The 15005-nt window shown below is 37.5% G+C and overlaps 1 protein-coding gene across 1 annotated transcript; it reads right to left on the bottom strand.

Annotated features, from left to right (window-relative positions):
• Positions 1 to 518: 518 nt before the first annotated feature.
• Positions 519 to 12868, bottom strand: LOC104241985 (aspartic proteinase 36). Its single transcript, XM_009796958.2, has 10 exons — positions 12164 to 12868; positions 11103 to 11232; positions 10728 to 10975; positions 9334 to 9558; positions 7153 to 7315; positions 6991 to 7064; positions 5654 to 5744; positions 3475 to 3550; positions 1447 to 1518; positions 519 to 1227 (listed from the first exon to the last, which is right to left on the bottom strand). Exons 1-10 carry the CDS (start codon positions 12388 to 12390, stop codon positions 1082 to 1084), a joined length of 1452 nt encoding a protein of 483 aa, XP_009795260.1. The 5' UTR covers positions 12391 to 12868; the 3' UTR covers positions 519 to 1081.
• Positions 12869 to 15005: the final 2137 nt, after the last annotated feature.

Here is a 15005-nt window from a genome sequence, read left to right as displayed (position 1 = left end):
TCTCCAGACGCCACTGGTGTGGGATAATACTGGGTATGTTATTGTTGTCTATATTTATCCGCTGATTAATTTCAAGGAAAAGAAATGTTCGCCATTTATTTTTCACATTTCTGTTTCTTAGCTCTAACAGGTTAAACTCTCTTTCTTCTACTACTCTTCTCTAAGGCAATTACCATAGTATCATACAACTAGCAAGATAAAGGTTGTGGCTTTCATATTTTTCATTCCTCCCTAGGTTCCACTTTATGTGACAGAAGTCCAAATATTACACTAAGTTTACGAAAGAAATGAAAACATTTGAAATCAATAGTCTTACACATGTCATAACATTTGTGTGGCTATAAGACTTTAAAACTTATGATCTGAACATGACCATAAAATTTGTATGACTATAACATTTGTATGGCTATAAGACTTTAAAACTTATGATCTGAACATGACCATAAAATTTGTATGACTATAAAAGCTTTTCATTAACGATATGAAAAGTTGTTTAAATCACTCTAAAGCAAAAGAAGTAACTGCCAATAGGTGGTGACTGATCATTATATAAATATCATTAACATGCACATTGTCAGAAAAGCTACAAGTACAACAATTCTTATCTGACACTCATAAATTAGGAAATACACCAAAAACTCAAAAGGGAGCAAACACCAACATGACATTCTCACAAAAGCTGGAATTACCTCACCATTAAATTGAAACAAACTAATGAATAACTTCAAAAGAAAGAAAAAAGGGACTATCCTATCCAAGCATTTGCTTGCATCTATTCACTGTTTGTATTTTCTATCACATGTCCCAAGAGAAAAGGCAGTGAAAATAAAATAAAATGAAACAGAATGAGAAGAAAAAAAAAACTATTTAGACCATCATCTATGAGGATGATCTCTATGTGTTAGAACAGAAGTGGAACTGCAGAATGTCGGTTTCATCAAACCAGTGTTGTCCGTATTTGTGTAATGTCAAAGAATCATGTTGAAGGTATAAGAAGAGGACTTGTAATTCCAATGAATCATCAAATCACCGGATGTTATGGCACAACAATGACTCCCTGTACAGTTGTTTCTGGTATATCTCAAAGATTGCATAGGATGGAGATGATTAATACGAAGAACGCAAAAACCATTCTTGAATTGCAAGTCGAAGCTGATGAAATATTGTGAGCACCTATGGTATAATCTTTTCCAGAAGTTTCATCTCTGATTCTGATGCTCGAAGAGCCTGAAATAAACCAACAAATACTTTTAAGAAAAAGTCCTCAAAGGAAACTCTTCAAATAAAACTATTGACGTTGTGCTGAAAAACAAATCTGAATCATCCAAGTCTGAAGAAGGAAACAATTGGTACTATTTCAATATGGAAAATAGATTCTACACAATGACGCAGAAATAAGTTAATCAAGCATTAAATCCTTGAATTAAATGGTAAAGCCATACTCACAGTTATATTCAGTCCAGCCAATACTCTGATTTTCAAGATCATACAGAACAAGCTTGTTGGATAGCACAAGATCTGCATCAAAATATCGATAAATCAATCAATCAACTTTATCTCAATCATGAACTAGTGAGTCAATTATATGAACGCTTTCCATCCATTTTGCTCTATACAAGTCTTAGAAACTAGATTCTCCAAATCTATCAGTGATTGTATCAGCTTAAACTCAATTCTGGGAAGGTGCACGTTCATCATGTAATTTTTTCTGTGAGCTGTTATTATATCAAGTATTTGAAAAGACTGAAGAAATGGAAATGAGATGCAAGTGATGATGCAGAATGACCAGTCGACTCTCCAGTGACTCGTATTTTATTGATACATAGTAATAAATACTAGGGAAACAGCTCCATTTCAGCTATAAAATTAGTATTTACAATAACTAAGAAAAAGTAAGGTTTGAAGAATATCACTTTGGAGTATTAATTATTATAGAGAAATTAAAGTGATGTGCATATTACTTATAACATAATCAAATTTTGAAGTGCTCAAGGTGTAGTTTAAGATGTAAGCTTCCGACCAGCTAAACCGATAAAGCAAATATTAAACTTGAAATTAAGCGAAAACGCCAAGAAATTTATTGTGGCCAACTAAATTATTCAAAATCTTACTATCCCTCCTTTTGAACTAATATTTTCTTTGCTTAGACGAAATTAATATAGAAATATGACCTTCAGTAATACTCCTAATTATAAAAGCCCATATGCTGGTTAACTTTTATCATTGATATTTCGAATAAATAATACTCCCTGGATATTAATTAGCATGAATGGACAAGAGTTTCATAATACAAATTTGGCATGTACATAGTATTGGTAAAAGATGAAACAAATACTTAAGTAATGGTTGAAAAATCTGATTAGTAAAGATTAATTTGAGTTTTTCATACATCTAGTAAAACATGAAATAGGTTGAGATAGGTTGATGGCTATGGCAAAAAGCCAAATTGAGTCCTCTTAGTAATGCATGTGTTAGGTCATGCTCCTAATGAAATTGGTCCAACTTTGCCTTAAATTCTTATCTTTATACCGGAGCATCTTCCTCTGGCAAACTCCACGAAAGGAGTTGAGCACAGAGAATTTCTGTCACCATCCGAACTTGTTCGGTATTGAGATGTAGTCCATTCATTGATTGAAGTTGTTATAAAGTTACGACAAATATCTTAAGATGTCATAAAATGGGAAGTGTATTCGAAAAGCTGTACGTACGGAGTAATTTTGCTGGCAAGAATATTAATTAATTGAGCCATCAGCATGTCAACTTATTATTTGATTCCAATTTCCAGGTCTACAACGATTATCTAATATTACCCTTAAAGAGTTTCATCAATTAAATAAATCTCCCTAGCTTAAGAACGGATTGACAAAGAATCTGCAAAACTCTTCTATGTCAGTCTTTACATCTTAAACACTTCTTTGTTTTTTGTTTTATCTTTTCCTTTCATGTGGGTATGTGGAGGACAATACAGGTTTAGATAAAACCTTCAGAAACACAGAAAATAAGTTGGAAGCTAACTTGTCTATCCTCGGAAGACATTGGACACCGCATCAACAGAGAATTGGAATCAACAACTAATGACATATAGTAAATATTCTTTATTTATATGCCGGCTTCTTTACATGCGTTCTATCCGACAGCTGTGTATGATCTATGACTACTTGCATGAGGACCAGATCATGCTCTTCTACCAACTTCTCTGTGACTTCTTTTCAAACTCTACCATAACAGGTTGACCACAATTTCAAATATTCTATTGTATTCATCAATTGTGACGTGAAGTTAAACGTGTTTAGGACACAATTTATTTATCCCATGTTGCTCAACTGTCTTATGATCACACTTGCAACAATAACATTGAACGAACTATTGACTCTAGTTGGGCAAGATTAGGTTCGTGAAATTAGTTAAATTTCTAAAATGTAGTTCATCATCAAACTGATTTACTTTTATGCGCTATAAGTGGTTAAATGATACCTCCTAACAGAGTTATTTCCTTTCCATCCTTTGTCTGCATTCCACTGTCCTGCCAACCGATACACCATTCATTGTCCTGCCAAGTTAAACACAAGTGAAGATATTCAAAACGAAAGGGGTTTGTAAGTCATGTTATCAAAACTACAAAGGAAGTATATCTAGTAGCTTTCCCTTCCACGCACCCTACAATAAAAGGCCTTCACCATGTATACAAGATCAAGTGTATCCCCAGGACCCATCTTAGTACCCTATCGTTTGCATTAGATTACACATAATTTATAACATATGAATGAATCTAATGGTTTCATGGAAGTCAGAAAAACTCATACGGATATTTACAACACTGATAACATTGTAAAAATAATCACCTATGCAAATGAGACAAATAGAAAAGAGAGTGAAACAACTTCCCACGAATCCTAGGCTTGAATCTAACATATGAAAACATAGAAGACCAGTCGCTTATTGCAATGCTGACAGGAAATTTGTGATGACAAATCAATAGTCCTAGGACTTCAACAACTACAACAACAACGACGACCCAGTAAAATCCCACAAAGAGGGTCTGGGGAGAGTAGTGTGTACGCAGACCTTACCCCTACCCAATGGGGCAGAGAGGTTGTTTCCGATAGACCTTCGGCTCAGGAAGACGGAAATAAAACAAGAAGAGACAATTCATCAGTACGTCAACAGAAACTATAAAAATAGTAATAGCATCATGAAAACCATAAAACAGATGACATGCAATAACAATAACCAGCAATTAAGGCTCGGGGTTACAAAAAACAGAAAAGATAGTGTGGACTCAACATTAACCACAAGCCGTCTAAAATCAAACCTACCAAACCCGCCTCACCCTTGGTATGAAGTAGAAAAAGCTCGACTACCCCCTAACCTACAACCCTAATGCTCGACCTCCAGACCTTCCTATCAAGGGCCATATCTTCGGAAATCTGCAGTCGTGCCATGTCCTGCTTGATCACCTCTCCCCAATACTTCTTAGGCCGCCCTCTACCTCTTCTCGCACCTACCAAAGCCAACCGCTCACACCTCCTCACCGGAGCATCACGGCTTCTCCTCTGCACGTGCCAGAACCATCTGAGTCTCGTTTCCCGCATCTTGTCATCCACAGGGGCCACGCCCACCTTCTCCCGAATATCTTCATTTCTAATCTTATCCATCCTAGACTACCCGCACATCCACCTCAACATACTCATCTCTGCTACCTTCATCTTCTGGATGAAAGTTCTTAACCGGCCAATACTCTGCCCATACAACATGATCGGTCTAACCACAACTCTATAAAACTTACCTTTGAGTATCGGTGGCACTTTTTTGTCACACAAGACTCTAGATGCTAGCCTCCATTTCATCCACTCCACCCCTATACGGTGAGTAACATCCTCGTCGATCTCTCCGTCCCCCTGAATAACCGACCCAAGATACTTGAAACTACCTCTCTTGGGGATAACTTGTGATCCAAGCCTCACGTCCCTGCCTACTTCCCTCGACTCAGCGCTGAACTTGCACTCCATGTACTCTGTTTTAGTCCTGCTCAACTTGAAACCGTTAGACTCGAGGGCCTGTCTCCACACCTCCAACCCCTCGTTAACATCGTCTCGCGTCTCATCAATTAGAACTATGTCATCAGCGAATAACATACACCATGGCGCATCCCCCTGAATGTGATGTGTTAGTGCATCCATCACCAAGGCAAATAAGAACGGGCTAAGTGCAGATCCTTGGTGTAACCCCATAACAACTGGGAAATGCTCTGAGTCGCCTCCCACAGTCCTAACCCTAGACTTAGCTCCATCATACATGTCCAGTCAGGCCTTCACTGATTAGTGAATTCCAGCTAGATAATCGCTTGAGCAGTGTTTTTAAAAGCGAAAAGAAACGACCGGTTCTCTTTTGAGTCACTTTGCGCGTCACTGTTTGGAGGGCATACTTCATCCATGAAGCGATAACCCTATCGCTTCACTTCCTATCATCGTTTTAAGCAGTATGTCTTTTAGTAACACTGGGCTTGAGAATTCAGGTAACAGCCATAACGATCAAAGGATCCTTATATTCAAATACTAATAGGACAAAGAAAGGTTTTTTGGGTCAGCTGGAAAATCTAATCTGATTAAATAAGGAAAGAGTTGGAGAAATTCAGCAAAGTTAGATTACTTACATTAACTTGGAAAAGATAATCATGCGGATAAACTGTCAAAGACAGAGAACTAGCAAACTGAAAGGTTACAACTGGGAAACCATCATCAACCCTGCACCACCAGAAGAAGAGAGAAGTTAAAAGAGATGAAAATTAAAAGTTATTAGCACCAACTATCTGAATTACAGTGATTAATATCTGGAAGTCTAGATAAACATCATTCTGAAATGAAGGCTGGGTTACGGAGCATTATTACTGTTAATGATCTAAACACCACTGAATTACAGATATTAATACATCCTGTGAGCAATCTCACATTCTCGAGGAGAAGCAGATGGTGAAAGATTTGGCAAGCACATAAGCTCGATCGGGCCGTACTCACTCAACAAGGGCAGAAACTTCACTTGCCGAGGAAAGAAAATCAGAAATTTTTAGGAGAAGGATTTGGTCCTGACTGATAAACTAACAGAAGGAAAACGAAATGCAACTCATCCGAATAAGTCCATCATAAAAATGGAGCTTGGAATACGAAAGCTAATAGAGAAGTGGCTAATCACAAGAAACCAAAATTTTAAAATAAGGCTAAATGAGATGCACGGCATCTATCCTAAGAACCTGCAGAATGACTTTTGTGTCAGTCTACTCACTTTACGCAGCACTAAGATTCAAAGCAACAGAAACTGGAGAACAATGAGACATGTAAAATAGTCATCATATCTGTAAATTGTAAAGCACACTGTTATATGCATCTGCAATATAGAGCGGTTAGCTACCAGTTCCTTCAAGAAGTAATAAGCACCTCCAAACACTCTCAACTAGTGTTCTCCATTCGGGATTATAGGAAAAATTCAGTTTCCCTAAGCTAACATACCCCCCCCCCCCACACACACACAGGAAAAAAAATATATGTAAAATTTCAAGCAGCAAATTTGACGAGTTCATCTTGCAGTTAGCCTTATAATAAAGCATCACAAACTCCTGACTACTGCAAATGAACAGTTCAATCTATCGCAAACAATAACTTGCTTTGCAATCATTGTCAGTTTATCCGCACCTAATCAACTGGATGACCTTATCATGGCAACATGCCTCATCTCACCCAATCAATGCCTACCTTAACTGTTACCTCACATCTAATGAAACACAATATGTATTAACATACCACAACTGCATGCCAGTCATGCAGATTTTCCAAAGGTCATAGCTGATGCAGGAATGGAGGACACCCAAAGTACCTATCTTATCTGCCCTACTATGTTATAGTGTACATTCGCATAGAGGAATGAGACGATCTCACAAACCAAATCTTAACAGAAAAAATTAAGGTATTCATGACGAGAGGGTAAAAAGAACCTTACTTTCCCCTGTAGTAAAAGCAGTGGAAGCTCCCCTCAACAAGATGAGTTGGCAGATCTGGTTGCTTAACCATCAACTATAGTAACAGGCAAAGTGAAGAATCAGGCCGGAGGAAAGGACATGTATCTAATACATACATGCACTTTTGAGATGTCTAAATTTACCTTGTCCATAAGAGCATTATAGACCTTGTTAGGAAGATATGCTAAGGTTGTACCGCTGTCAATTATTGTTCCTCTGTTGGATCCCGCGTCAAAGATAGTCGTAGGAATGTCAAGAGCTTTACCATTAACCTCAATTCCCTTCATGACAACATTGTAATGTGGCCTGAATCGGAAAACATATATAGTAAAAGTCAAGAAATAAAGGAGGAAGGAGCCAATGTGATGTTAAGACGATACGGATGTTTAAAAGTCAAAAAGATGATGGTATAATGAAATAAAAAGAAAAAGCAAGAGAAGTGAATGACAAGAATAACGAATAACAATCCTGATAATAAAAATGAATGCAAGTACTGAAGTAAAAATATGCTATAAGTAGACAAGAGAGCTTCAAATTTCTTCTTTCTTCATTAAAAAGTAATATTACTAGAGGAAGGACTCATGTTCCTGTTCTAAACTTGAGGTATAAGATAGCTTTAAATTTCTTCAAGTTCTCTTTCCAATTATTGCAAGTCCAATATTAATATATCACCGGAAAGCGATGGACCATTAGAACTACTTCCTTACCAAAGGAAATCACCACTTCCTTTGGTTGTCTCAACCTAAGTTGCTCGGACTCGAGTGCGGGTATCTGATACCGGGACAGATCTGAGTGTTGGATTCGGCAAAATCTAAATTTAAGATTCGGGGGAGTGGATCTGGATATGGATACGGGTGCAGGGATTCGACTAATAAAAAATAAAGCTATAAAAATATTGTAAATTTCGAGAGATATTCTATGAAAAACTTACATGAATATTGTAGAATTCATTCTTTTATTCTCCAAGATGGACATTATTTTTTCATTCTCCTAAATCTGTTTTATTTTTGATTTTGAGAAATCAAAATCTCAATTTTTCTCCCAAATTTGTCGATGGACTCCGGACAAAGTGTCCGAAGTCAGTTGACCGAATCCGGGACGTATCCCGCTCCCGTCCCCGTCTCGTATCGGGACGGGGACGGCACCAAAATCGAAGAGTCCGCGCAACTTAGGTCTCAACTAAGTGCCTTTACGGCTCTAAACTAGTTTTTTTTCTACTACATTTTGTATGTACCACGTGTGCTATTCTAACTTGACCCCTTGTTGGCTATTTGCAGTAGCTGCAAGCTTTTAACGTTTTCACTAGCTTGCAATTGAAGCCAAAGCAGCTACTCTTAAGAGAAAGGTATAGGTTGTGAGTCTACTCTTTCCCCTTGGTCCGAGGTACGCTCACTTCTGGTTGAGGAGGAACATCCACATCAGTTTCCTCCTTGTTTCTTCCCTCTTACAAGACGAAATAAATAATTCCTTATCCCAATAGTACATATTTCCTAAAAAAATTATTTGACTTCTAAGATATTTCATAAAAGTCGGTATGGATCTTCTATCACCAATCCACGCATGCATACATATGGATTAAGCTCAAGAGGATATGAATGAATTGGGCCTATCAATTGAATATGGGAGAAATTCAAAAATAGCCAGATTTACAACTGGTCGTTCAAAAATAACCCAGTTTCAAAAGTAATTGAAATTTAACCACTTTTCATGTAAAGATAAATCTGAGCGAAAACACTGTTCAAAACCCGAAAAATACGCTAGTATATTATACTGGAGTTCCAGGATAAGTATGCTGGAACTCCAGCATAAGTACACTAGAACTCCAGCATAATATACTGGAGTCCAGCAAGTATAATTGTCCAGTATAATATACTGGAGTTTGGAGCATCGCTGCTCCAGTCTCCAGTATATTATACTGGAGTCAACAAAGTATAACGGTCCAGCATAATATGCTGGAGTTCATACACAGGTACTCCGAACTCCAGTATATTATGTTGGACCGGTCTCTGTTGCAGCAAAATAGTGGCTATTTTTCATTGACTTCGTAAACGCTGACTATTTTTGAATGGCCAGTCCGAAAACTGGCTATACCGTGCTATTTTTACATTGAATGTTATGCAAAGCTGGAAGAATGGAATAAAATTTACAGACTAACAGAATAGGAGAAAATTATATACAACTTCAAGTAAGACGATGCCAAATCTTAGTTCGGGATCACGTCAGATGTTTGTGTGAACGGTCTATTTTTCAATCTCTCCTTTTTCCTCTTGTATTAATTTGGGGTGGGGCAGGCAAGAAGAAGAGAAGAAAATACATATACTTACTCATTTGGGACTAGTGGTGTTGACTTTACTTTCGGCTGAACTACTTGTCCAATGGCAAATATGCCACCACCATTACTGCCGTCCAGGCAATGTGCAAATACTTTTTTCACCTTTCCAGATACAGCTAGCTGCGAAATAAGGGATGAGTTTGCTTGCCCAAAACCAATTATTCCATCAACTGCTTGAGTAGATGAACCTAGCTCTCCTGATTGACTAGATGAGCACCTATCTTCGATAAAAAACATGTAAGCTACATACTTGTCATCAAGAAATAAATTACTTGCTGAAAGGAGTATACAATGTTCACACGCTTCTTTATTTACATATAAGAAACCACACACAAGTTATGGTGACAAAACAGAATTAACAATTATAGGAGGAGGAATTAAAGATTAAAACCATTAGAACATATCGGCTAGGAAAGAAGTTACTTCATTGGATATATTAATGAAAAATGCAGCCCATTTTCTGCTGTCAGTACTGCTTCCCCGTTAAAAGAATGAAGGGAGGAGATATCAAAGAAGCAATAATAACAGTATAACAATCTAATCTGGAAGTACAACTTTATCATGCTCGCTATACAGAATTGCAGAAACACATATTACATGCCATCAGAACTTTCAAATATGTTGAATTTACCAGTGATGTGTAAAACAGGTAATATAGCCTAAGAGACTGTGCTACTGAAATTGTTCCATGAACTCATACAACAGTCCATTTACTTAACTAATATAGGATCCGGAAACAACATACATACACGTTATAGTTTTCCTTTTTTTTTTTGGTTCTAGACCTTTCCTTTTTACTCTGTACATTGATAAAAGTAATCATGAAACAGCGCCTACATATAGTATTTCATGACTTATATACTCAATTGCGCATGTAACTACTTTTAACACGTTTCCTCATCAGGGAACTTAATTAAGATGATATAGCTGAGACTGAGACACTAAATAATCCCTATTTTAAAAATCTCCTTCCCCTGTTCTCCAGCTCAAGAGAAAGGTTTTAAATTAACCATTGCAATTCATCTATCAATTTAAATATCTACATTACAGATATGCAATACGGCCCATGTTTCATTTGTACTTGAAGCAACGGTGCCAGATGCTTCAACTACAACAAATCTATCTTTTTTTCTGGTGTAAGAAACAAATTTTGTTTATCTTCCCAAATAACTGCAACAGAATCTATGTAAACACAAGCAGATTTCGAATATTGTTTGGACAACAAAGAAAACGAGATAGGGTAGTAGAACTCGATGAAGTAAAACAGTGGCTACCAAAGAAAAGCTATTGGACAACAGATTCCCCTATAGTAGTCATCCAGGTCAATCATGAATTCACTTGGCAACAATTAGCATAAATAGATGTAAATTATAAAGAGAAAACTACCCAAATGCTATTGACCCATTCATTGATGTGGTTTTAAGATTTCCAGACACTTGATCAAAATGAATGTAATCCTTTACAAAGTATCCAGAAGTTGAGCTGCCGTCCCCGTAAGTAACCTGATATTCACAGGGTGCTCCCACTCTGCAATCTGAGTAGGGAGCATTAAACATATCAGTGCAAAAGTCTTGGTCGCAACTAACGGTTTTCCCAGATGCTGAGGCTTTCAAGTCATATAGCGTCAAGTCTATCTGTGGTATAACAACATAGATGAGAAACTACTTGGGTGGATCAAGAAGAGAAAGTTAACAAATTGAATATCTACTCTCTTTGAGCAGGGAAGGCACGAGAACATGTAAATTAGAAGAATGATCATACCCCAAGACTGCTTTTTGAAGGACATCTCCTACAGCCAGCACAATTCACCCATAAGATATCACTTCCAGTATCTACTTGGACATGATAGTCCTTTGGAGGAGTCCCGATTGTAAGTTTAGTGTAATAGAGCCTGCACAATTTATTTACAAAGAAAACATGACCACAATTGCACCAGAAAGAATGTACATGCATGAATTATCCAATGCTTCCCACCCTCCACCACAATTGCCTTAACTCATTTCCTGCATATGAGCAGCACTATTTGTTTTCTATTGGTTGGATGAGGGGCGCAATTTTATATAATAAGACCAACTAATTTGTTGTAATAGAACTCGCTGAGCAAAACAAAGAAGCCATAACAGCAATAAAGATCAAGTCACAAAGCTTCGTGCTTTCTTAAAATACAAACACTTGATTCCCATCTTTAAAGAAAAATAACAGATGCGACAAACATGCTAGTATCAACTGGAGGAATCAAACCTTTCCTGTAGCTAAACATTAGATATTTCTTCTTAGGGAAACAAATGCTTGAGCGATAACTAGCTATATCTCAATAGCTATATAACAGAAGATATCCAAAGGAACTAATTCATATATCTCGAAATACAATTTAGAATCAGAAAGAATAATCCAATATGTTGCTCCATAGGACCATAACATTCCTCCATCTCGCCGAAGTATATCCCCAGAGCAGAAACATTAACAAGTAAAAAGCTAACAACTCCATTCATTTTCCCTCTTCAAGGAAATAAGCAGACACAAAATTGACCACTAAGACAAAATCTCATTCCTAAAAGGAAAATTAACCCCTGCTATTTCTCATTCAAAAAAAAAATTTAGACTCAGCATATAAAGCAGATAAATTTGATCTAAACACACAAATCAACCCATTTCATTCACTTATACATGCACTTTAATCAATCTTTGTAGCAATAATTATGAAACAAAAAATAACAATATCCCAGTTACAATGCACAGGTAACAATTTTTTTCCCGTAATGTAAGAAAAAACATCATTACAAACAAGTAGAATTAAACAAGAAGAAAGAGAGGGAACTAACGCAGCATCAGTGGGTTGACCATTGCCACCCAATTGGAAGTCAACGGCGGCAAGCATTCTGCCATGGCGGCGACTATCATGTGCTTTGAGTTCATTCAAGACTGAACCTCCACGCCCACCATATTTATGCTTCACATTAAACACTACATTATTATCTCCCTTTACTATATTCACCACCAAAACCAAAACCAAAAGCAATATCAAACACCCTTTTCTCCTCAGATCCATTTTCAAGAATTGTCAAAACATTAAAATACAACACACCCACTTCCCAAAATCCAATCTTTATCCTTCTATATATACCAACAACAAAAAAGATATTGTATTATGTATATGTAATATGTATAGATGTGATGTATGTATGTGTGTATGTATGTGTATATGTATGGATCTTGAGGTGAAGGGGAAAAGAAAGGAATTATTTTCCTTTATATTAATGGATACAATACAAAGTGTACAATACACAGAAGAAGAGTCGGTTGTGAAAAACCCAAGGGAAGAAAACAGGAAGATTGAGAAAGAGTCAGAGGAGAGAGAGAGAGAGAGGACAGAACAAATGTTCAAATTTAGTAAACGGAAGGAAATTTTTGGGTGAGGACTCTTTATTAGTTTTAGTATTTGTGTTAGAATTTTCTAGGAAATTTTCCAAAGGGTAAAGAGTACATACACTCTAATATTATGTGTGTAGTTTCTTGAGAATTTTCTTGGAAATTTTTCTTAGGGGTAAAACTATAAGATAGAGCAAATACATATGTTATACGTATGCATAGGTGTTTCTTGAGGAAGGTGGGGGTGGGGTGGGGGGTGGTGGGGTTCTGAAAAAGAGAAAGAGGAAGGCTTTATCATGTACATATCATGAGTGTGATGCAATGGTGTAGCTCACGTTTGTCTGCACATAACATTCTCTTTTTTGTGCTAAACTGAAATTTCTGCTTCATTCTGCTACTACGCCTTCTATTTTTTGCAGTTTCTGCTTTGTTTTTTGCAATTATAAAGAATTTAAATTTTAATATTTTTATTCCATTAGTATAGTTTTACTTACTAATGTAAATCTCGTGATCTTTATCTCCTGACATGCTTAGCTAAAAAGAAAACCAAATTTAGACTCTGAAAGTCATATATATAGGTGAGTTGTTTAGTAGTTGGACTGTTCCTTAACTATTACGGCAACCATATTACCGTTCAGAAACCACTATAAACTAGTTCTAAGATATTATTATTCGTTGATGGAAATTTTTCTAAGTACGAGTTTGCCAAAATTAAGAGGACTGCTAAAGGAATATAACCTACCGATTATTTGTAGGAAAATAGCTTTATTTTTACTCCTAATAATTATAATTATTTTCTTGAGAGAAGAAATTCTTGCTTAATTTTTAAACCATGTATGTTCTCATATTTCACATTCTTTTTTGCCCGGATGTTGTGGGCTACGTGTAAGATGAGTAGGGACAGAGCAATCGGGTCAGACGAAATTCCGGTAGAATTTTGAAGGTGTATGGGCAGAGCAGGCTTGGAGTGGTTGACTTGGATGTTTAATATTATTTTTAGGACGAAAAGGAAGTCGGATAAGTGGAGGTGGAGTACGATGGTTCTGTTATACAAGAACAAATGTGATATCCAAAGTTGTAATGACTATAGGGGTATCAAGTTACTAAGTCATACCATGAAAGTTTGGAGAGGGTGGTGGAAGTGAGGTGAGGAGGACGGTGTCTATACCTGACAATCAGTTCAGATTCATGTAGGATCATTCAACTACGAAAGCTATCTACCTTATTAGGAGGTTGGTGGAGCGGTACAGGGATAGGAAGAAGGATCAGAATATGGTGTTTATTGACCCGGAGAAGCGTATGACAAGGTTTCGTAGAGAAGCTCTTTGGAGATGCCTGGAGGTAAAAGGTATGCCGAAGATTACATTAGGGTGATTAAGAACATGTACGATGGAGCCAAGACTCAGGCTAGGACAGTGGAAGGCGATTCAGAGTATTTTTCGGTGGTTATGGGGTTACAACAAGGATCTGCGCTCAGCCCGTTCTTATTCGCCTTGGTGATGGACGCACTAACACACCATATTGCCATGGGATATGGTATTCGCTGATTACATAGTTCTGAATGATGAGACACGAGACTGCGTTCACGAGAGGCTGGAGGTTTTAAGACATGTCCTTGAGTCTAAGGATTTCAACTTGAGCAAGACTAAGACACAATACTTGGAGTGCAAGTTCAGCAACGAGGCGAGGGAAGAGGGCATCGATGTGAGGCTTGAATCACAGGTCATTCCCAAGAGAGGCAGTTGCAGCCTTGCAGGTACCTTGGGTCGGTTATCCAGGGGGATGAGGATATCGACGATGATGTCACACACCGTATTGAGGGGATGGATGAAATAGATGTTAGCATCTAGAGTCCTTTGTGACAAGAGAATGCCACTAATACTCAAAGGTAAATTTTATAGAGTGGTGGTTAGACCGTCCATAATGTATGAGGCAAACTGTTGGCCAGTTAAGAACTCTCATATTCAAAAGATAAAAGTAGCATAAATGAGGATGTTGAGGTAGATGAGTGGGCACACTAGGATGGAAAAGATTAAAAATGAAGATATCCGGGAGAAGGTAGGTATGGCTCCTATGGACGACAAGATGCGGGAAGCGAGGCTCAGATGGTTCGGACACGTGCGAAGGAGAAGCCCAGATGCCCCCGTAAAGAGGTGTGAGCGGTTGGCTTTGACGGGTACGAGAAGAGGTAGAGGGTGACCTAAGTATTGGGGAAAGGTGATCAGATAAGGGCGCGACTTCAAATTTTCGAGGACGTGACTCTTGATAGAAAGGTGTGGAGATCGAGCATTAGGG

This window comes from Nicotiana sylvestris, chromosome 5 (assembly GCF_000393655.2).
Source record: "Nicotiana sylvestris chromosome 5, ASM39365v2, whole genome shotgun sequence".
Lineage (NCBI taxonomy): Eukaryota > Viridiplantae > Streptophyta > Magnoliopsida > Solanales > Solanaceae > Nicotiana > Nicotiana sylvestris.
Note: the sequence above shows the minus strand (reverse complement) of the source record. Positions and strands in the feature narration are given on the sequence as shown.